This window comes from Eublepharis macularius, chromosome 8 (assembly GCF_028583425.1).
Source record: "Eublepharis macularius isolate TG4126 chromosome 8, MPM_Emac_v1.0, whole genome shotgun sequence".
Taxonomy (NCBI): Eukaryota; Metazoa; Chordata; class Lepidosauria; order Squamata; family Eublepharidae; genus Eublepharis; species Eublepharis macularius.
The window spans coordinates 3,950,212-3,969,936 of NC_072797.1; the positions used below are offsets into that span (position 1 = coordinate 3,950,212).

At 46.5% G+C, this 19,725-nt stretch overlaps 1 protein-coding gene across 1 annotated transcript in view; it reads left to right on the forward strand.

Moving 5' to 3' along the window:
* Positions 1–19,725, forward strand: part of NOL6 (nucleolar protein 6) — a 58,426-nt gene that overhangs the window by 1,389 nt on the left and 37,312 nt on the right. Inside the window, exons 2-14 of the mRNA XM_054986097.1 lie at positions 1,472–1,708; positions 3,661–3,777; positions 4,277–4,456; positions 4,727–4,895; positions 5,319–5,453; positions 7,291–7,454; positions 9,364–9,484; positions 11,263–11,321; positions 12,643–12,744; positions 14,462–14,577; positions 15,707–15,884; positions 17,089–17,211; positions 18,219–18,367. Of these exons, the coding sequence (XP_054842072.1) occupies positions 1,472–1,708; positions 3,661–3,777; positions 4,277–4,456; positions 4,727–4,895; positions 5,319–5,453; positions 7,291–7,454; positions 9,364–9,484; positions 11,263–11,321; positions 12,643–12,744; positions 14,462–14,577; positions 15,707–15,884; positions 17,089–17,211; positions 18,219–18,367 (1,850 nt within the window). The remainder of the gene's footprint in view (positions 1–1,471; positions 1,709–3,660; positions 3,778–4,276; positions 4,457–4,726; positions 4,896–5,318; positions 5,454–7,290; positions 7,455–9,363; positions 9,485–11,262; positions 11,322–12,642; positions 12,745–14,461; positions 14,578–15,706; positions 15,885–17,088; positions 17,212–18,218; positions 18,368–19,725) is intronic.

The following is a 19,725-nucleotide window of genomic DNA, read 5'->3' on the forward strand; positions in this document are numbered from 1 at the left end:
CATATGGTTGATGCCTGGTGGTGCCCGCCCCCCCCTAGGCACAGGGGAGGAGGTTAAACCATACGCCCTCCTATGTAGATGCTGTTGTCGATACTTTATACTTCACATATTTGTTCTGGGAAGAACTGCTGTATGGAACGCCTAATTTAAATTATGTGCTGCCTCTTTTTTATATTTTGTGTGTGTGTGTGTGTGTGTGTGTGTGTGTGTTTCTGAGGTCGGTAAAGTGAGTACCCAGTTTCCTGGGGCTAAAGTGTAGATGACTGGGGAAGGCAATGGCAACCCCCCCCCCGTAAAAAGTCTGCCAAGAAAACATCGTGATGCGACGTCCCCCCATGGGTCAGTAATGACTTGGTGCTTGCACAGGGGACTCCCTTTACCTTTATATATATTTTTATATTTGCATAGTTGTAATTTTAATGATGATGTGTAGAAATTTTAAAATTTTTAGTGATATTTAATGTTTGAATTGTGTTGTTATCTGCCTTGAGCCCGCTGATATGGGGAGGGTGGAGTATAAATCTAATAAATTACATTAAATAAATTTATTGACTGTCAGTCTTCCTTGCTGAGGCTCAGACACCGTCCATCTCTGCTCTGAACTGGTGCTTTGAGCCTGGTTGAGTGGAACAAGATTAATCTTAATCCTGGGAAGACAGAGGTGGTGCTGGTCAGGAAAGCTGATGGAAGGACTCGATTCACTTCTAGTGTATGCAGCAGACCCTTTACCTTTTAGCATTTGCACAACAGTTAAAGAACTTGGGGAGATTGAACAGCATGGCCTCAACCCCAAAAGCTGGTTGCAGTCGTGGCCGAGAGTGCCTTTTATCAGCTACGTCTGGTTCAGCGCTCCTTTTTCTTAGACTCTGCTAGCTTGGCTATGCTGATCTGTGCTTTTGTAACCTTATGGTTGGATTATTACAATGCACTCGGCCTTGGGCCCCCCTTGAAGACAACCAGGACACTGCATCTTATTCAGAATACAGCAACCTGATTATTGTTGGAACTGGACAACAGGCTAGTCTAAAAATCGTCATGCTTCATGTTTTGAGCAAACAAAACCTTTTAAAAAACATTTAATTCATGTCAAACACGGCACTGTTTCCAAAGAGGTTTTTTTTCACTGTCCCCTGAGTGTCCCATTTTTTTTCCTGCTGGAAAAAATTGGGGGAGAAATTTCTTTGGAAAACACAGGAAAACTCCATTGCTGGTTTTATTTTTCCGGATTTCCTGGGCTTCCCTATTACAGGGAATCACTCCCTCTCAGCCTAACTCTCCTGTTTGGAATTCGGGGTTAATAATGCTAGTTATACCTCTCTGTTGTTATAAGAGCACTGTTCTATAACAAAAGTGCTATATAAATTTTAAGTACTATTTTTGTCTGCTTTGTGGGAGGCAAGAGGTGCTCATTCCTTCCGATGAGATCAGAGGAGGAATGAAGTTTGTCTAACTTTTGTTGTTGTTGCTGCAGATGTCTGAAGATGCAGAGAGAGATGCAGAGCACAGAGATCAGGAAGGAGGAGAAGCCAACGAGGCTCCAGCTAAGGAAAGTAGATCCCGGGGGAAGAAAAGGCGTTTGGCTTCGGAAGGTCTCCTGCAGCCGGTGAAGATCTGCAAGGCGGAACTCTACAAGCCCCCCACCAGCGAAGAACTGAGTCGGCTGAAGGAGACGGAGAACCTCTTCCATTCCAATCTCTTGCGCTTGCAGGTCAGGGTGGGCGGGTTCCTTTGGGTGGGATTACTTTAAACAGTGCTAGAATGGACCCCAAAGTGGCAGCACAGGGGATTTCCTGCAATATTGTTGGGATCCTTCTGGTGTTTAATTTCAAATGGGTAGCCATGTCGTTCTGCAGTCGAACAGCAAGATTTGAGTCCGGTAGCAACTAGATTTCAAGGGTGTGAGCTTTTGAGCTCCTTTGAATTTCTCGAAAGCTCATACCCTGAAAATCTAGTTGATCTCCAAGGTGCTACTGGACCTGAATCTTGCTCTTCTGATGTTTAGTTCTTTGTCCTTCTCCACTAAAGCCACAGGACCCAGAGTACGTTTTGTTCCAAAGAGTCGTCTTCCGTTCTTTCCTACCTGAGCAGCTGGTTCTCCAGCCAAGCAGCTCCTTGGTGCAGCACAGCGACCAGGGTACTGATTCATGGGAGATGGCAGGCCTTCCCTCCTGGGTCTGTGACGCCAATGGCTGCCTTGCAGTGTGATGGTAAGAAGCGTTAATTCCAGTCTAAGCTCATTGACTTCGATGGGTTTAGACTGGAGTAACTCTTCTTGGGAGTTGCACTATTAGCGTTGCTTCAGTCACCTGTTGGAACTTGTTTTTGTTTTCCATGTTAGTGTTAGTGACTCACCAAGTCCTTCTGTCTGCATAAGTTTCTAGTCCTGAAGCTCTTGGCTTTCCAGTTCCCTACAAGTCTTCGTGTTCCTTGTTTTGTGCAGCCTCTGCTTTCTGGCCCTGTCTTTCACCCATTCCCTGTGTTGCTCTGGTCTCTCTCTGTCTCTCTTTGCCTGCTGCCTTTCCTGATGGCACTGCTGTGGTTTTGAGTCTTCCTCAAGAAAGACTGCCTTCATTGGGTTCAAATATAGAAAAGGGTTTTATGCTGCACCCAGAGCACCTCCCCCCCGTTTGCAAGCCTACCTACCAACAGTGTCAGGGATGCTTCTCTTTTCTGCAGTAAGTTCCCTCATGGCATGGGCTGCTTGGGAGAAAACGTCCCTGGGCCCTCTGTGCTCCCCTTTCCTGCTCTGCCGACTGCCTGTTCCATCCCTTATAGCCGTCTCTTGCCTCCCCTGCCCTGCTGTGTGTGGACTGAGAACCCTCAGGGCTGGGATTGCATTTTTTTTTTGCACTTGGTACATCACCTGCCACCTTGATGATGCGGGGAAAGTAGGAGCAGTCCCAACACTCCTAGGAGCCAGTTTGGTGTAGTGTGTCAGACTATTGAATCCCAGTTATCCAGAGTTCGTCTCCCCCCCCCCCATTCTGCAAGAAGCACAACGTTTCTTGGTTCCAAAAGGTTCATTGAAAAACTATGCTCAGGATACAAGTGTCCATATTCCAAGGACTAGAAAAGCCTTGGCTGAACGAAAGCTTTGTTGAGAATGACACACGAAATGAAAGTAGCAACACTTCAAACACCCCTTCCCAGCCTCCCCCCTCAGTCCTGTCTGCAAAGGCATGGGAAGACGTGGACGTCAAGGTCTTTGGCCGGAACGGGCTGATAAGAGTTCTTCGCTCCCATGGATATATGCGGCACCTGGGCCTAGAGGGAGAAAGACTAAACAACTACAGATTATAGCATGTTAACGTGGCGTAACCCTGGTTAGAAAACTGACAGGCAAACTGACATCCTGAGATAGTGGTTAAGAGCGTGCTGTAATCTGGAGAGCTGGGTTTGATTCCCCACTCCTCTGCTTGAAGCCAGCTGGGGGACCTTGGGCTAGTCACAGCTCTCTCAGAGCTCTCTCAGCCCCACCCACCTCACAGGGTGTTTTGTTGTGGGGATAATAATGGCATACTTTGTAAACCGCTCTGAGTGGGTGTTAAGTCCTCCAGAAGGGCGGTATATAAATCGAACGTTGTTGTTGTTGTTGTTATAACGCAGCCTTCTGATGCCTTGTGTCCTTTCCTCCCCTCTCCCTCCCTGCCTCCTGCACAGATTGAAGAGCTTTTGAAGGAGGTGGTGCTCAAGGAGAAGAGGAAACAGAAAATCGACGCCTTCTTGCACCAAATCAATGCCGCGCTGTCCAAGATCCCGGAGACTCGTGAGGCTGATGTGCGTCCAGATACGTGCTGTTGGCGTGGGCTTTAGCAGCTAGTGGTCAGCCCTGCCTAGACCTCCCAAGGTTTCCCTGGGAGGGGGCCACTGTCTTACACATGCATGAGCCTCGGCCAAAGGTCATCTCATGTTTCCAATGGGGGGCTGAGATGCTGTGTTTTCTTGGCAGCTGCAGATCTTTGATTCTGAATTTTTTTTAATTGATTTTTGATTGTTTTAACAAAAACGTTGCACTCCACTTGGCATGTGCTTTACATAGGCTAGGCATGGTGTAAATGTTTTTAATAACTGTAAATCTCCCCTGTATTGTCAAATCACTAGTCTTTTCAGCCTGTACTGTTTACAGGGGGTGGGGGTGGAGGGAAAGGGCGGGATCTTTCCCAGCCCTGCTGCTCTTCCACTGGAGATGCTGAGGACTGATCCTGTGGTCTTCTGCAGGCGTAACAGGCGCTTTTCCATGGAGCTATCCCATATCGGTTGCTGTCTTGTTTTCCAGATTGCTGACCAGTCCTGGCTCCCAAAGGATGTGAAGGTGCCCTTCGTGCAGGTCCCTTTCACTGTGAAGGGCAGGTTCCGCTTCCTGCCCCCTGTGTCGGTGAAGGTAGTGGGGAGTTACCTTCTGGGTACCTGCATCAAACCTGCCATCAATGTCGACGTGGCACTCACTATGCCTCGGGTGAGTACTGCTGCTGGAAACCTTCCTTTTTATCCCTTTCTGGACTTGCCATGGCTGATGACGTAAAATAAAAGCTTCTCAACTTCATTGCTGGCCTGTTGTACAAAACAGCTGCCCTAAAATTCGTTTGTACAAAATTAAACCGGTGGTATCAAAAGTGGCACATGTGTGTATGCAGCCACCCTAGTATTTTGTCACAAAAATTGGGTGCTGCACATGTTTAATTGAAATAGATGTACATTAAAGTGGCATGTTTATTTTTTTGTGTAGGAAATCTTCCAGGACAAGGACAACCTCAACCAACGCTACCACCGGAAGCGGGCCCTCTATTTGGCCTACGTGGCTCACCGCTTGGCCAAGGAACAGCTCCTTGGGAGCGTGATGTTTGCCTACGCCCATGGCAACCATCTCAAGCCAATGGTGGTGTTGCAGCCCCAGGGTGAGGCTGGCTCTTGCATGCTTGTTACAGCTTCCTTTGATTTGTAGTGCCGTGCTTTCCGCAGCGGAATAACTGTTGCGTGCCTGATAAAGACGGTGTCAGACTGAGCGCAAGTCCACAGTGCAATGCTGTGGCCAGAAGGGTCTCCTGCAGTTTTCACCTACATTAATAGAAGCAATGTTTGGAGAGTTGTAGACAATAAATTCTGGGTTATTGTGTGTCACAGTGGCAATGGTTGCTACTGACCACTTAATCTGTATGTGAGTGTGTGGCTCTCCCAGCTTCAATACTAGAGATGAGGGAAGAAGTTGAAGGCTTTGAGTGTAGGGTTAATGTACTGCTAAAAACGTAAATAAAGAAATGGGAGGCACGGGGTTCGACAGCTGTCAGCAACTCCCCTTGCTCCCTTTTCCCTTCCTCCAGAGAAAGATGCCAAGATGGTGACCGTCCGTCTCTACGCCTGCCCTCCCCAAGGCCTCTTCAAGGCCAGCCGTTTGCATCCCAGCAAGAACAATGTCCGCACTGCCTGGTTCACGGAGAAAGGCTCACCTGTGGCAGGTATGCTTAGAGGAAGATCCAGTGGAGAGAAAACGTTGGGGAAAGCATTTTGAAGACAGGCGTGGTTTGGAAGTTGGCTGTCACGTGTGTGCGGGAAAGGCTAGGATAGCCAGACCGATCAGAAAAATGGTGTTTGCAGCCCCGCTCTCGTAACTACTGCATTTTTACCCCACCCCTCCTCAAAGAAGCTAGTGAGGATCTGAGCCCGCTTCTACCCGTGTCCTAGTCAGACACGCTTAACCACAGCACTAGTGTTTGCTGTCCAGCTGCTCCTAGAGACACAACAGCAGATGAGGCCAGCAAGCTCAGGGGACGCCTTTACTATTCAGTGAGTGACTTCATAAGTAGGAGGGCTCTGGCCAGTTAAATTTAAAAGCAAGCCATTGGCTAATATGCATCCTGCAGTTGCTTATTTTCATAAGCTATACAATGAAGTAATGAACTTCTTGTGTTTCAGGGTTTTTTTGTTTTGTTTTTAATTGCATTCTCATGTAAGCTGCTTGAATCATAGGAGGAGCAGTACCCAGGCAGTTTAAATATCTGAATAATATTCTGTCATGTATCTTATCATCATGGTCTGTTAAATGTGGAACAACCTTAGATATGCAAAATCTATAGTTTCTTTATGCACAATAATGCAGGTATTTCAGTTAAAAGGTGGCTACTGCATTCCTTATTCAGAAAGCTTTAACCTCATTTTCTGAAAACTGTTTTTTCCTTTCCAAAATGTTGTCATTTATGTATCTAATAGGAAATTGACTGGCCTGCCACGCCAGTCATAAAAACATCCAAATCAGGCCACTTGTCAGCAAAATGTGGGTTTCTGCATACTCTTGGGACTCTCTGGCTATATACAAAAATATGACTTTGTCAGTTAACTGAAAGAAAAAAATTCCAAAACCGTCCCGAATAGCATTGAATGTGCTCTGGCAGGCATGAGATGTTAAGGACGTTAGAGAGTCACTTAAAGGGAGAAGAGAACTTAACTCTCAGAGGCTTAGAGTATTCTTGAGGGGGAGATTTTCAGGTGGTGGAAGACTTCCAAATTGCCCTCCTCCAAGCTGTTTGGACCCTGGCTTGCATTAATGTATTTTGCAAAGTGTTTCTGTCCGTATCCATCTCTCTTTCTGTGCGTTTAATGTGTCTGAGGTGAGTGCTCATTTCATGTCGTGCCTGTTTTTTGCTCTGAATGCTTTTAGATGTATGCTCTGCTGCAATGCGGCACCTGCCCCCAACTTGAGCACCGTGGCACCTGCCAACAACCATTCCTATGCCCACCAAGTGTTTTTAAAAGGTGGGAGGGGCCAGGTGGGACTTTCGCCTAGCTCACGTAAAGGAGATAGCCAGGTCAAATAACTGAAAAATGGACGAGAGGTACTGCCAAATGAGAGTTTCTAACTAGCTCAATACGTATATTTTGTGTATATGCAAGGAAATATTTTTAAACAATTCACTCACTTCGAAGGGCATCCCGTTAAACCGAACTTCTGCTTGAAATGTTTAAGCCTCATTAGCAAAGTTACACACAACTTGAGTTCCTCCTGCAGCAGCCGCTTTGTGTCTGCCCCTGCCACACTGTCGAAATTCCAAAGGTGCCCTCGAGCTCAAAAAAGTCGGACACCCCTGATCTGGAGGATTCTTCCATGACTTTTCCCCAAGGCCTTAAGCCGTTGTCTTTATTCTTCTCTTTGCTGACCAGGAAGTTTGTTCAGAGGACCTCCAGTTTACACTTGGAAGGTGGCAGGACTGGGCTTGGCTGCCGTCCATTCTGAACCCGCTGAGAGGGTCGCTTGGTTCACTTGTGCTGAGTTTGGCTTCTTGTTCTTTCCTTCCCCAGGAGCCGATGAGCCACCCACTCCCCACTACAACAACTCCATTCTGTGTGACCTGATGATGGAGTCCCACCTGCTGTTCCTCTCTGAGTCAGCCAGCGACTTCCCAGGCATGCGGGACGGAGTGGCTCTCCTCAAAGTCTGGTTGCGCCAGCGGGAGCTAGATAAGGTAATAGAGACCTTTCGATAGAGGCAGGAGAGAAGCAGGCCTAAGCCACCTTGGTTGCTAGCTGCAGGGGAGTCGTGATCTGGCTGGGAGAGTTTCCATAGGGCTGTCCTCCTGTGCTGCGTCATCTGCCCCGGCTTCCTGTTGTCTCCTGAGCCTAATCTAAGGAGCTGGTTTTCGTTAAAATGCGTATCGATTTTGCAGTTGCCCCAGACCAGCACGGAAAGGCATCTCTGCTCTGATGGAGTTAATTGCAATTTCAGGAGCACTATATAATTTATTTTTTATTTTTATTTCGTTGGACTTCTATTCCGCCCTCCCCGCAAGCGGGCTCAGGGCAGATCACATCATTTAAAACATAAGAGAGCCAGTTTGGTGTAGTGGTGAAGAGCAGCAGGACTCTAATCTGGAGAACCGGGTTTTATTCCCCACTCCTCTGCTTGAAACCAGCTGGGTGACCTTGGGTCAGTCACAGCTCTCTCAGAGCTCTCTCAGCCCCACCCACCTCACAGGGTGTTTGTTGTTGTGGAGATAATAATAACATACTTTGTATGTTATTATGGGCATTAAGTTGTCCTGAAGGGTGGTATATAAATCGAATGTTGTTGTTGTTATTAATAATAACACAATTACATGCATTTTCCATAAAATCAATAAAAGGCATTATAAAAATAAAATATAAACTTGGAAAGCAGTGCAGGTTGAGAGGGTTTGTTCTCGTCTCTCGCCTGCCCTTTCCCCTTTCATCTTAGCTGATTTTTCCTTGTTACAATACGGCGGGATGTCGGATCCTGTCTAGGTCAGCCCTTTGAAGCGCACCAGGGCAACGGTAGGAGCTAGACACTTGTGTTGCATTTCATCTTTTACTTTTTAAAATAAAAGCTGCAGTTGTCAGGAAGCTAAATTCTACAACCGCAACCCCGAGCACATGTTGTTCCTTCTCCCGCCATCACACGTAGCCTGGCCCTTAAGCATCCAGCCGTGATGGCTAGGGACCGCCTCTCCCCATATATCCCCCGGAGGGTGCTTCGATCAGGAGAGAAACAGCTGTCGGTGGTCCCCAGCCCCAGGGAGGCCTGCCTAGCCTCTGGACTATTTCAATGACTTAGTTTATTATTGATTTTATGGTTTTGATTGATTCACTGTGTTTTATGAAGGTTGTTAGCCGCCCTGAGCCCATTTGTGGGGCGGGCGGGGTATAAATCAAATCAAATAAATAAATAAACCAGAGACAGGGCTTTTTTGATCCTGGCACCAACCTGGTGGAACTCTCTGTCTATCGAGACCAGGGCCCAGCAGGATCTGTTATCTTTTCACTGGGCCTGTAAGATGGAGATGATCCACCAGGCATATGGCTGAGGCTGGGCCAGACCTCCACCAGCCTGGTAAGAGGGGAAGAGAAATGGTCTAAATCCTCCCAATTAGGTTGTCCACTCTCTGCTTCAAATGAGATAATATCGACTGCTGCCATCTCTCGCCAGTTATATTGTATGTAATGCTGAATGTTGACTGAATTTAAATGTTTTATTGGTTTTATGGAACAGATGATATTTATTATGGTTTTAAATAATGTGATCCGCCCTGAGCCAACTTGCAGGGAGGGAGGAATAAAAGTCCAGAATAAATAAATGAAAAGTAAATAAATGTTACCTTTGGTTTCTCATCTCTAAAACACAAAAACTGGAAACATTTCGTGGGCAGGGGCAACTGAAAGAAGTAAGGGTTGTAAAGCAGCACTCTGTGTACTGCGAGGGCGATTTGCTAGTAGGAGAATCGGTCTGGGGTCGGTGTGGGTCACGCTGCCCAACCGTAGCAAGTCCTAACTCTTAGGCAAAGATTGTGATAAATTTGGCTTTCGGGGACGGGCAAAAACAGCAAATAAGGACCTTCTAACGAATATCGCTTTCCCCAGGGTTTTGGATGCTTCAACGGCTTCCTGGCCTCCATGCTGGTGGCGTATCTGTTGTCTAAGCACCAGATCAACAGAGTGATGAGTGGCTACCAGGTACTGAGGAATGCCCTCCAGTTCTTGGGTAAGAGGATTTGAGTTCGTCCCTTGCCTGCAGGCTGAGCTGCCTGTTTGGCAAATTCCATGTTGAGTTAGAGTCTTTTCCCCTTGCAAGGAACGTCCCACAGCTAGAAAACTAACACATCAGGGAAAGAGCTAGGCTAGAGGAAGCATTCAAAATACAGTACTCTCACCTGCAGTAAATTAGAAGAGCCCTGGTAGATCAGACCTGTAGTCCATCTAGTCTAGCACCCTGTCTCTCACAGTGACCAACCAGTTACTCTGGAGGACCAGCATCTGGGCATAGAGGCTGAAGCCTCCCCTGAAGTTGTCTCCCAGCGCTGGTATTCAGAGGTTTGCTGCCTTTGAGTACGGACGAACCCTTTAGCCACCATGGCTAGTACCCGCTGATAGACCTATCCTCTATGACGCCATCTAATCCCCTTTTAAAGCCAGTTATGACTGTAGCCCTCCCTACATCCTGTGGAAGTGAATCCCACATTTTAATAACTTGTTGAATAAAGAAGTATTTCTTTTTGTCCGTTCTGAATCTACAGCCTGTCAACCTTATTAGATGCCCCTGACTTCTAGTATTTGGGGAGAGGGAGAAAAAAGTTCTCTCCGCCTATTCTCTCTACCCCATGCATAGTTTTAGAAACCTCTGTCGTGCCCCCCCTTAGTGGTCCCTTTACTAAACTGAGAAGTCCCAGAGTCTTCAGTCTTCCCTTGTAGGAACTGTGCTCCAACCCTTTGTCTTGCAGCACAATTAATGCAAAATACCACGTGACTTTTTTTGGCTCTATGTGTAAGTCTGCACTCTGACTTGCAGAGATCCTCATATCTCTGCAAATTGGAAGGGGCGTTATAGGTCATCTAGTCCAACCCCCTGCCCAGTGCAGGAACAGCCTCAACATCCCCGACAAGCCTTCGTCCAGCTGCTCCTTGAAGACTGCCAATGAGGAGGAACCCACCACATCCCCAGGCAGCCAAGTCCACTTAACATGAAGAAGTTTTTCCTGACATCCAGCCAGCACCTTCCCTCCTGTAGTCTAAACCCATTGTTTTGAGTCCCGTCCTCTGTTGCCAGCAGGAACAGCGCCTTTCCCTCTTCTAAGCAACATCTTTTTAAATACTTCAAGAGAGCAATCGTGTTTGTGGAGAGCGGGCTGTTTCTGTGTAAAGGCTCAGAAATTGCCGTGGGCGAACTTCCTCCTTCCGGGCAGATGTCCCAGTCATCTGCCCCATGAATTTTAGACAATGTCTTCCTGCTTTCCCACATCTGGAGCTCAAAACAAATGTATTGCAGATGTGCTGGATTAATGCAATTCAGGGTGCAGACTGCTGCCCGCCCCCAAGTCTTTAGACTAGGGTCACAATCTTTAATCGGGAAATTTCTGACCACCATGGTGGTTATCGCAGCGCATGTTGAGAGGCAGCTGATGATCTGTCCCACCTGTGCAAATGGGTTGTGCATCTGTAGTCCTTACCTAACTGAATGCTTTTAACAGCAGCAGCTCCAGAAGGGGACACCTCCCTTGGTATTTCCCACCTAGGAATTGGAGTAGCTTGCACCTTTTTCTTCCCAGTCACTTTTGCAGTAGGTTGGACAGCCCAGTTAGATATCCATGGTCACACATGCCCACTGGGGCATCTGAACTCTTGCCAGATGGCTGGGGAATGAGGAGGGAAGAAACTTTTCCTGCTCTGGTTCTTGGGTGTGGGGGAGGCTGCCACCCCACCCCCCACCCCAAATATATCACTTCGCTTCATTTTTATAGAGTTTTTTTTCTTCTTCCTTCCTAGCCTCTACAGATCTTACTACATCTGGAATCAGCGTCTCAAAGGACACAGACGGCTCGCTGGTAAGATGGCGTTTTTTCCTGGAACTTGGGCTGGCCGGTGAAGGCAAGGAATGGGGATTTAATTAATTAACTAAAAACATTCATATGCTGCCTTTCCAGCCAAAATAGGGACCTCAAAGTGGTGAACCGCACATTTAAATAACATTTAAAATGTATATATAAATACAAAAAACGTGTAAACAAACACACACACACAAACCAGGGAGGAGGCCAGTAAGAGTTTACTGGGGGTATGGCAAAAAAGTCTGCAACCACTGGCAAGTGTCAATGACAGAGGGAGACTGGCAAATCACCCTGGGGCGGGCTTTCCAAAGTTTCGACACCATGACCTTTTCTCCTGTAGCCACACATCTAGCCTCACATGGCAAGGAGGCCCAAAGCACGGCCTCTGAACATGACCAGAGTGGATGGGTAGGTTCATATGGGAGAAGGTGGTCCTTAAGGTATGCTAGCCCCAAGGTATAGGGCTTTAGAGATCAATACCAGCACCTTGAATTGGGCGCAGGAGCCAGTGTAGATGGAACAAGACTGGAGTGTTATGGTCCATGTGCCCCCGAACCTTGGATCAACATTCTGGCTACGGCATTCTGTACCAGTTGCACTTCCTGGATAGTCTTCAAGGGCAGCCCCACACAGAGTGCATTGCAGTGTTCTAATCTGGATGTCACCAGGGCATGCACTACAGTGGCAAGGCCTTTCCTGTCCAGGAAGGGCTGCAGCTGGCTCACCAGCCAGAACTGGTGAAAGGTTCCCTGGCCACTGTGGCTACCTGTTTATCCAGCAAGAGGCATGGGTTGAGCAGCACCCCCAAGCTACAAACCTGTTTTAGGGGAAGTGCAACCCCATCCAGAACAGGAAATATCCCCATTCCTGGGACAAACCTCCACCAGTAGCTCATCCATTTTGTCAGGGTTAAGTTTCATCTTATTAGCCCTCATCCATCCCATGTCTTGTAAACTTTATCCGGCTGTCCTTAACTTGTAGACGACTGTATTAAGATGGCCCATCACTTCTCCATTGGTGTGCTTGAGGTCGCAACGCAATTGCATCCAGCAATGATGCTTCATCCATTCTCACAGAGAAGCATCTAGGACAGGTCACTGCCTCGTGGAAATCAGTAGCCGGCTTGTCCATCTGCTGTGAGAAACAGACTTCCCTGTGCCAGCAGCAGGGCTGTCCAGACAAAAGTTACTTCTTTGCCACTTCTGTTGGGTAGAGGATTGGGCAAGATTTTGGGGGGGGGGGGTTCAAGCCACCTTATTAGAAGCTGCCATCTCTGTCCACCACATCTTTTGAATCTGAGCAATATGTTCTTCTACAGCCTACCCTGACAGACTTCCATCGAGCTTTCCAGGTGGTCTTTGTGGACCCTTCTGGGCTGGTGAACTTGTGTGCAGATATGACTTCCAGCAAATACAAGCAGGTAAAGAGGGAGAGGGGTTGGCAAATGGGGGGAGCTGTGACTGGCCCTTCCTGGGAGTGAACGGGTTTAGCCAGACGCCAGGTGCAAACCATGGTTGCCAGCAACCTGACTCCAGGTCAGTAGATTCACAAAGGGTCCTGAAAACTGGCTTCCCAGGAACGTGTTTAGATGTTGCATAGTAAAATGGACCCTTGAGGAGCTATAACTGATGCATGTTTAACCGACATAGCCTCTAGGAAGCTCTGGTTCCTTTAAGAATGGGACCTAAATATGATTTGCTTTAGTGGGGCTTCTTTCACTCTCCCATCCCGGGGAGGGACCATAACGGCACCTGCTTAGTTTCAGTAGTAGTACTTCTTGTTGTTAAGCCGTTTGTGGGCCCCAAAGGCATCACTTTTGGCAGCGGGAGAAGTGGAAAGTCTAAACTTTATTGGGCACATGAAAGACATTTACAGTGCACTCTTGTGCATGTTTACTCGAACGCTTACTGCCGCGTACGTGTGTGTGGGATTGCAGCTGGAGGCTCCTGTGACCACAGAAAGATTGCCGTGCAGCTTCTCTTTTCCATATCTTCTTTGGTCTAACGTAACAGAGCCATCACTGGGTTTGTAGAAAGGTTGTTATTCATTCATACATCATGTTGTGTGACTTGCTTCTTAGTGCTGTCATTCTATCACATTTGATTCTGTGTAGAACGCCAACGGTAGGGTAGAAATCTGTTATCGGAATGGGGTGGATTAGGTTGTGAATGGATGTGATTTGCCCTAAACTACCAGTCAGTTAGTCACATGGCTTTTCTGTTCCTTTCTCTGTTGACCCACCGCGAGGGCACCCCGAAAGCAGAACAAAGAAGGGAGGTGGGACTTCACACCTGTTTCCGGTACTATAAGGACGTGAACCTAAATTACTCTTCACTATTTCCCAGTTGTATTCCCTGCCCTCGCTGGATGTAGTGCTGGGATTTGGGGGATATGATCTTTGCCCGGGATGCCCTTCGAGATAGCAGCCTTGCTGGGCAATCCAGATTTTCACCTTGGTGCCCCTGGTTTAAGAGAACTAAAATTTTCTCCCGCTATCTGGCTGATCTCTCTGATGCCTCCTTGAGAAAGGCATTTATGCAAACTCCTTTTCCAACCGTGCCGTCTGCTTATCTCCAGGGTAGATTCTCAAAACTACCCCTGGAAAAGCGCATTTGCTCCTGCAATTTAAAACAGGTAGATGATATTGCACGCTATATTTTACATTGCCCTCATCATAAGTCTATCTGTAAGAAGTTCTTGCACTCATTTTTTACTAACTTTTCCGGTACAGAGCAGGGTTGTATATACTTTTTATTGGCTGACGCCATTCCGGAGGTTACCTTTAAAGTGGCTAGTTTTATCCTTCCATCAATTAACTTGAGGAAGAAATTAGCCTTGGTTGTTCCTAATAGGAGTTTAGCTAAATTAAAATAATTCTTTTATACATCATATGAGATTTATGTAATGTTTTAGGTATGTATATACGTTTGTGTCTCTTGTGGGGGTATGTATTAATTCTGTATGATTGTTTTGATGTTACAGCCTAGGGATACATTAATACACTTTGTACTTGGAATCACAGCTGTTCTGTAGACCCTTAAGGTGTATTGATGCCTAGACAATGGGAGAGTATCCCTCTACAGGGCGGCCAGAGTTGATCCTTAATATCTAAACACAACCGGTTTGGCTCTTTCTAGCTCCAGTTTGAAGCCAAACACTCGATGGATGTCCTGGACGACAAGACAGTGGATGGATTTCAGTTGTTACTTATGACCCACAAACCTCTGATCCGAGCCTTTGATCATGTGTTCCAGTAAGATTCCAACTGTACACTGAAATTATTGGGACAGTAAAGTTTTGGCCCGTCTGGCATCTTGACTGCTTTGGGGTAGTGTCTTTGGAAACCTTAGCTGCTGTCCCCCCTCATATAAGGATCCTAGTTGTCATGGTTTGATGTAGTTTCGTGTGCACCAGTTTGGTGTAATGGTTAAGAGCAGTGGGGCTCTAATCTGGAGAGCCGGGTTTGATTCCCCACTTGAAGCCAGCTGGGGGACCTTGGGTCAGTCACAGCTCTCTCAGCCCCACCCACCTCACAGGGTGATTATTGTTGTGGGGATAATACTGCTCTGAGTAGGTGTTAAGTTGTCCTGAAGGGCGGAATATAAATCAAATATTATTATTGTTACTATTATTATAGTTGCCGAAGCATTTGAAAAAGAAGGGGAAAGTGCAAAATAGGCTGGGAGAAAATAGTTTCTGAGTCTTAAGCTTTTTTTTGTTAACAATTTTAAAATTGCAAAAAGTATATTTGAAGAACAAGGGCCACACTGTTTCCACTGTTGTGATTTACACGATTAACTTTTTCACTGTTGTGATTTACAGATGTAGCATACCATTGAACATATAATTCAGCTTCTTACGGACCTCGGCTTTTTAAAAGATCTCCTTTAGCCTCTTGGTTTTTCCACAGTTTCAGGCATCTGCTAAAAGCTGCAGATTTGGCTGAACTGGCTTCTTGAAAAAGTTAGCTTCACTTAAAAGCAGATTTCTGGCCCTTGGGACTGCAGAGGTAGCTTTGAATATGTGGGATGCAGGAGATCTTGAAATCTGCGTACGTGTGCAGAATCTAAACAGGGTTTCTTGTAGTCTATAGAGAAGGGATTCCCTGCCAGGAACAGCTTTTTATGCCTCTCTTCAAAAGCCAGAAAAAGCAGGGGAAATGGCAGGTCTTAATTTGGAGCAATTACCCTGGTTGCACAGTATCACCGTTGAGGCAGGATGTGGCCTCTGTTGGTGCTGCCGAGTTTTGATTCTCTTTGAGAGGATTTGAGTCGAGAAGCCCCTTTTAAAAGAGTGCGCAAAGCCCTCCGCTTGCTTAGCAGCAGGCCGAGAGGTTCTTTGCAGGTACAGCCACCCAGGACCTCTGCCTTTTCCCTCCTCAGCCTCAAGCACGTCTCCAAGCTTCAGGCGGCCTGCAGGAAGATGCGGCTTCTCAGTGAACTGCTGGACCACAGTGGGAACTACGTGGCTGCAGCTTTGCCGTTCCTCCTCAGCTTGCTGGAACGTGGGCTGGCCCAGAGAGTGCTATTGCTGACGCACTCTCTCCCCCAAGTCGCTCCGGTAATGGTCTCTTTTCTCCCTGAGGTTTTGGGTAATGCTCCTGGCTTCTTTGATTGCGGTTTATTTCCAGCAGCGTGCTGGTTTTAATCTCTAATAACCGGGTAGCTGAAGAATGCCCCCTCCCTTCTGTGCCCCTGTCCCAACATATTTTAGAGGACCTCAGAAGAAGCCCTGATGTTGGCAGGCTCTGCTTGTCTCACCCTTGGCTGCTGTTTCTAGGGCCTTCTCCTCTGTGGCAGAGAATCCTAGCCAGAGCTCTAAATGCATCTGCTTACAACTTCATGTCTTTCAGAGCTGAGTGGTAGTGGCCGGACCCACTTTTGGCTAAGATTGAGCCTTGCCCCAGTGAGAACGCTAACAACAACTAAACGACTCTTTTTCCGGAGTACTCAATCAAAAGTGTATAGACATATAAAGACAACTTAAATATAAAGTGCTACGGTGCTCAGTTCCAAAACTGTCTACAGTAAATATGAAACGGTATACAATAATATCTGAACATTCTCACATCCAACTGTTGGGAAAAATACTACTACAAAAGTTATAAACCCTGCCGATTCAGAAATTAAGAACAGTCATTCATTCATTCATTTAAAGTGCACAACCAGTATTCAAGTCCATTTCTACAATAGAAGGATAATAATTCAATACAAAAATAGTTTATTCGTCTGTAGTGCGCAGTGAAAATCAATTAGTTTACAAAAGTCCAACATTCTTTGTTTGATGCTGTAGATGTTTATGAAGCCGTGAAGCTTCCAAGTGCCACGCCTACGGGTTTTGCCAGCATACGTTGTCCAATCCCGTTTCGTATAATCCCTTCTTCATAGGCATTTCTTCAATTGCAACTGCTTCAGTCCGAAACACACCACCATATTGGCAACCCCAGGTCAGTCTGACGCCGTGATGTATACCGTTTCATATTTACTGTAGACATTTTTGGAATTGAGCAGTGTAGCACTTTATATATAAATTGTCCTTATATGTCTTATACCCTTTTGATTGAGTACTCTGGAAAAGAGTTGTTTTGTGGTTGTTACTTTGCAGTTTCCGGAGCAGCCCCTTTTTATATTCTGGTCCAGTGAGAATGCTAGCAGGGGACGGGAGGTTCCTGCGTTTCCGGTCTGCTCTGGGGAAAGCGCCGAGGGAGGCTGTTTTTTACCCAGGGTGGCTCCCTAACTCTTTCCCCTTGCATCTTTCCCCACAGTGGCCCATCAATGTTGATCCCCCAAAGCACAAAGACACCGGGCCCCTTTCGTTCGGGCTTTTGCTGAGCCCTGACTTCGCTGCCAGCATCTTGGAGAAGGGGCCGGAAGCGGATTGTCCTGAGGTGAGCCGGGGACGGTGTCTTGCATTTGGTATCCAAGAGACTTCCTACTGGCTCTTCTCTTTCCTGTGGGTAACACGCACACAAGCCGAGCGCTTCTGTTCATTTCAGTTGGTTTTTCTCCACTATTGGTTTTGATTTTTCAGTCTATGGCAAAATAACAGTAAAATAGATGTACTGTCGAAGGCTTTCACGGCCGGAGAACGATGGTTGTTGTGGGTTTTCCGGGCTGTATTGCCGTGGTCTTGGCATTGTAGTTCCTGACGTTTCGCCAGCAGCTGTGGCTGGCATCTTCAGAACCTCCTCAGGATACAGTGAAGCCTCCCGCCATTAGCATTCCACACCCTGGGAAACTCTTACAGGATGACTCAGCTCAACCCCACCCCTCCTGAGTAGATACAAATGACCTGCCAACATCTTTTCCACACTGTGACACTGAGAGATCTCTGTCTTTTGGTGCTACACCTCTGAAGATGCCAGCCACAGCTGCTGGCGAAACGTCAGGAACTACAATGCCAAGATCACGGCAATACAGCCCGGAAAACCCACAACAACCATCGTTCTCCGGCCGTGAAAGCCTTCGACAGGACACTGAGAGATCTCTGTCTTTTGGTGCTACACCTCTGAAGATGCCAGCCACAGCTGCTGGCGAAACGTCAGAAACTACAATGCCAAGACCACGGCAATACAGCCCGGAAAACCCACAACAACCAACAGTTAAATAGATTTCACCAGTCATCAGAAAACTTAGACCTTATATTTAAGTAGAGTCTTACCATCACTCCCAACTTTTGCAGTCCTCGTAAGCAAGTTTGGCGTTAACTGTGCGAAGCTAATCAGTATTATGACATTCTGTTTTTATCTTTGAACTTTTCCTTTTATTTATGTCTAATAGGGAAGAAATTGAAAATGGACTGGAGCTAACTTGTGGTGATAGCCCTTGGAAGGGCTGTGTCTGCTGTGAAGAATTTTCTCCTCGAGTTTTTACCGCTTTGCCTCTGTTCCCGCAGGCAGTGGAGTTCCGGAAGTTCTGGGGAGAGCGGTCGGAACTGAGACGCTTCCAAGACGGGTCTATCTGTGAGGCTGTTTTGTGGAATGCTCCCAACCACAGCCAGAAGCGCCTCATTCCGGAGCAGGTCATTCGGCACCTCTTGCAGTTGTGAGTAGCACTGCTTTGGGAGCACGAGCAGCGGAAGGGGTGGGGGGAGGGAGGGAAGGAGGGCCCTGATGGACAGAATGGATCCTGCTTTACCCTTTGTCGGGCGGAAAGCGATGCTCGCCAGCAACATGGGGGTGCTTCTGGTACCACTTCCATACAAGAGAATGCAGCTGGAAATGGCTTTGGCACGCCTTTAGAGTAGTTTAAAGGGAACAGCCCTGACCTAAGTAAAGAGAGAGTTTTGTGATACTGTAAAGATTAATGAATTTATCATAGCACACATCTTTGCATTTGTTTTTTTGGTTAGCGGTGTAAAATTCCTGGAAATATTTGAAAATATTTGAAAATATGGGGGGAAATAGAAATATATGCAGTCCTTTCCAATCAAGCCCAAATATTTTACTGTTTTATTTATTTATTAACTTCATTTATTGTCCTCCTTTCTCACTGGGACACAATATAAAATGCTTTGTTTATAGCTTAGCATATACAATACAATAGCAGTATTTGACATATCTGTTGAAATTAAAATATCGAGACCGTAATTTTCTGCAAGCAAAATTAGCAAATAATTCAGTTCTAGAGACAGATGGACAGGCTGTGCTTCCCTGTGCTATCTACATGTCCCTTAGTTTCAAAGATAAATTGGAAAAAGGCAATGAGCACTTGTTTTGCCTAAAAGGCCCTACTGGCCCCCACATCTGGGATTAGAATGCTTTTATATCTATGCTGGATGCAGAAATTATCATCCTCTAATGCTATAGAGTTTCTTAAATAAACATCTCCAGATAAATAAAACCTTGTCTTAACAGTATTTTACTCATTCCAAAAGAGAAATGATTCATTGGAAACACCCCCTCCCCATTCCTCTGAACTTCCAGGTTTTGGGCTGGAAAAAATGTTTTTTTTTCCTTCCGGATTTTTTCATGCCTTCATGTCACTCCCTTTGGTTCATAAAAGCTTCCATGATAATAATTTGTCAGTCTTTAAGGCAGAGGTCCCCAATCTTTTTCCGCCTGTGGGCACCTTTGAAATTCTGACACAGGTTGGTGGGTGCAGCGACAAACAACTGCCGTAGGAGACAGAGCCAACCACAAAATACCAGGGAGAAAGATTCTGTATAATTCTCATAATAACCCTTTGATATATCAGGCAGAAGCTCGGTTTAACAGAAAGAATGCTTTTTTTAACTACACAGCCATTCAGATTTCCAGTGGCAAATCAGGCTCCATCTGGCTCCACTCACTTTCTAGAAATACCTGTTGGGCACCAGGAAAGACGTTGGCAGATGGCATTGGTGTCTGTGGGCACCACATTAGGAATCCCTTCTTTAAGATGTCACAAAACTCCTTTTGGCT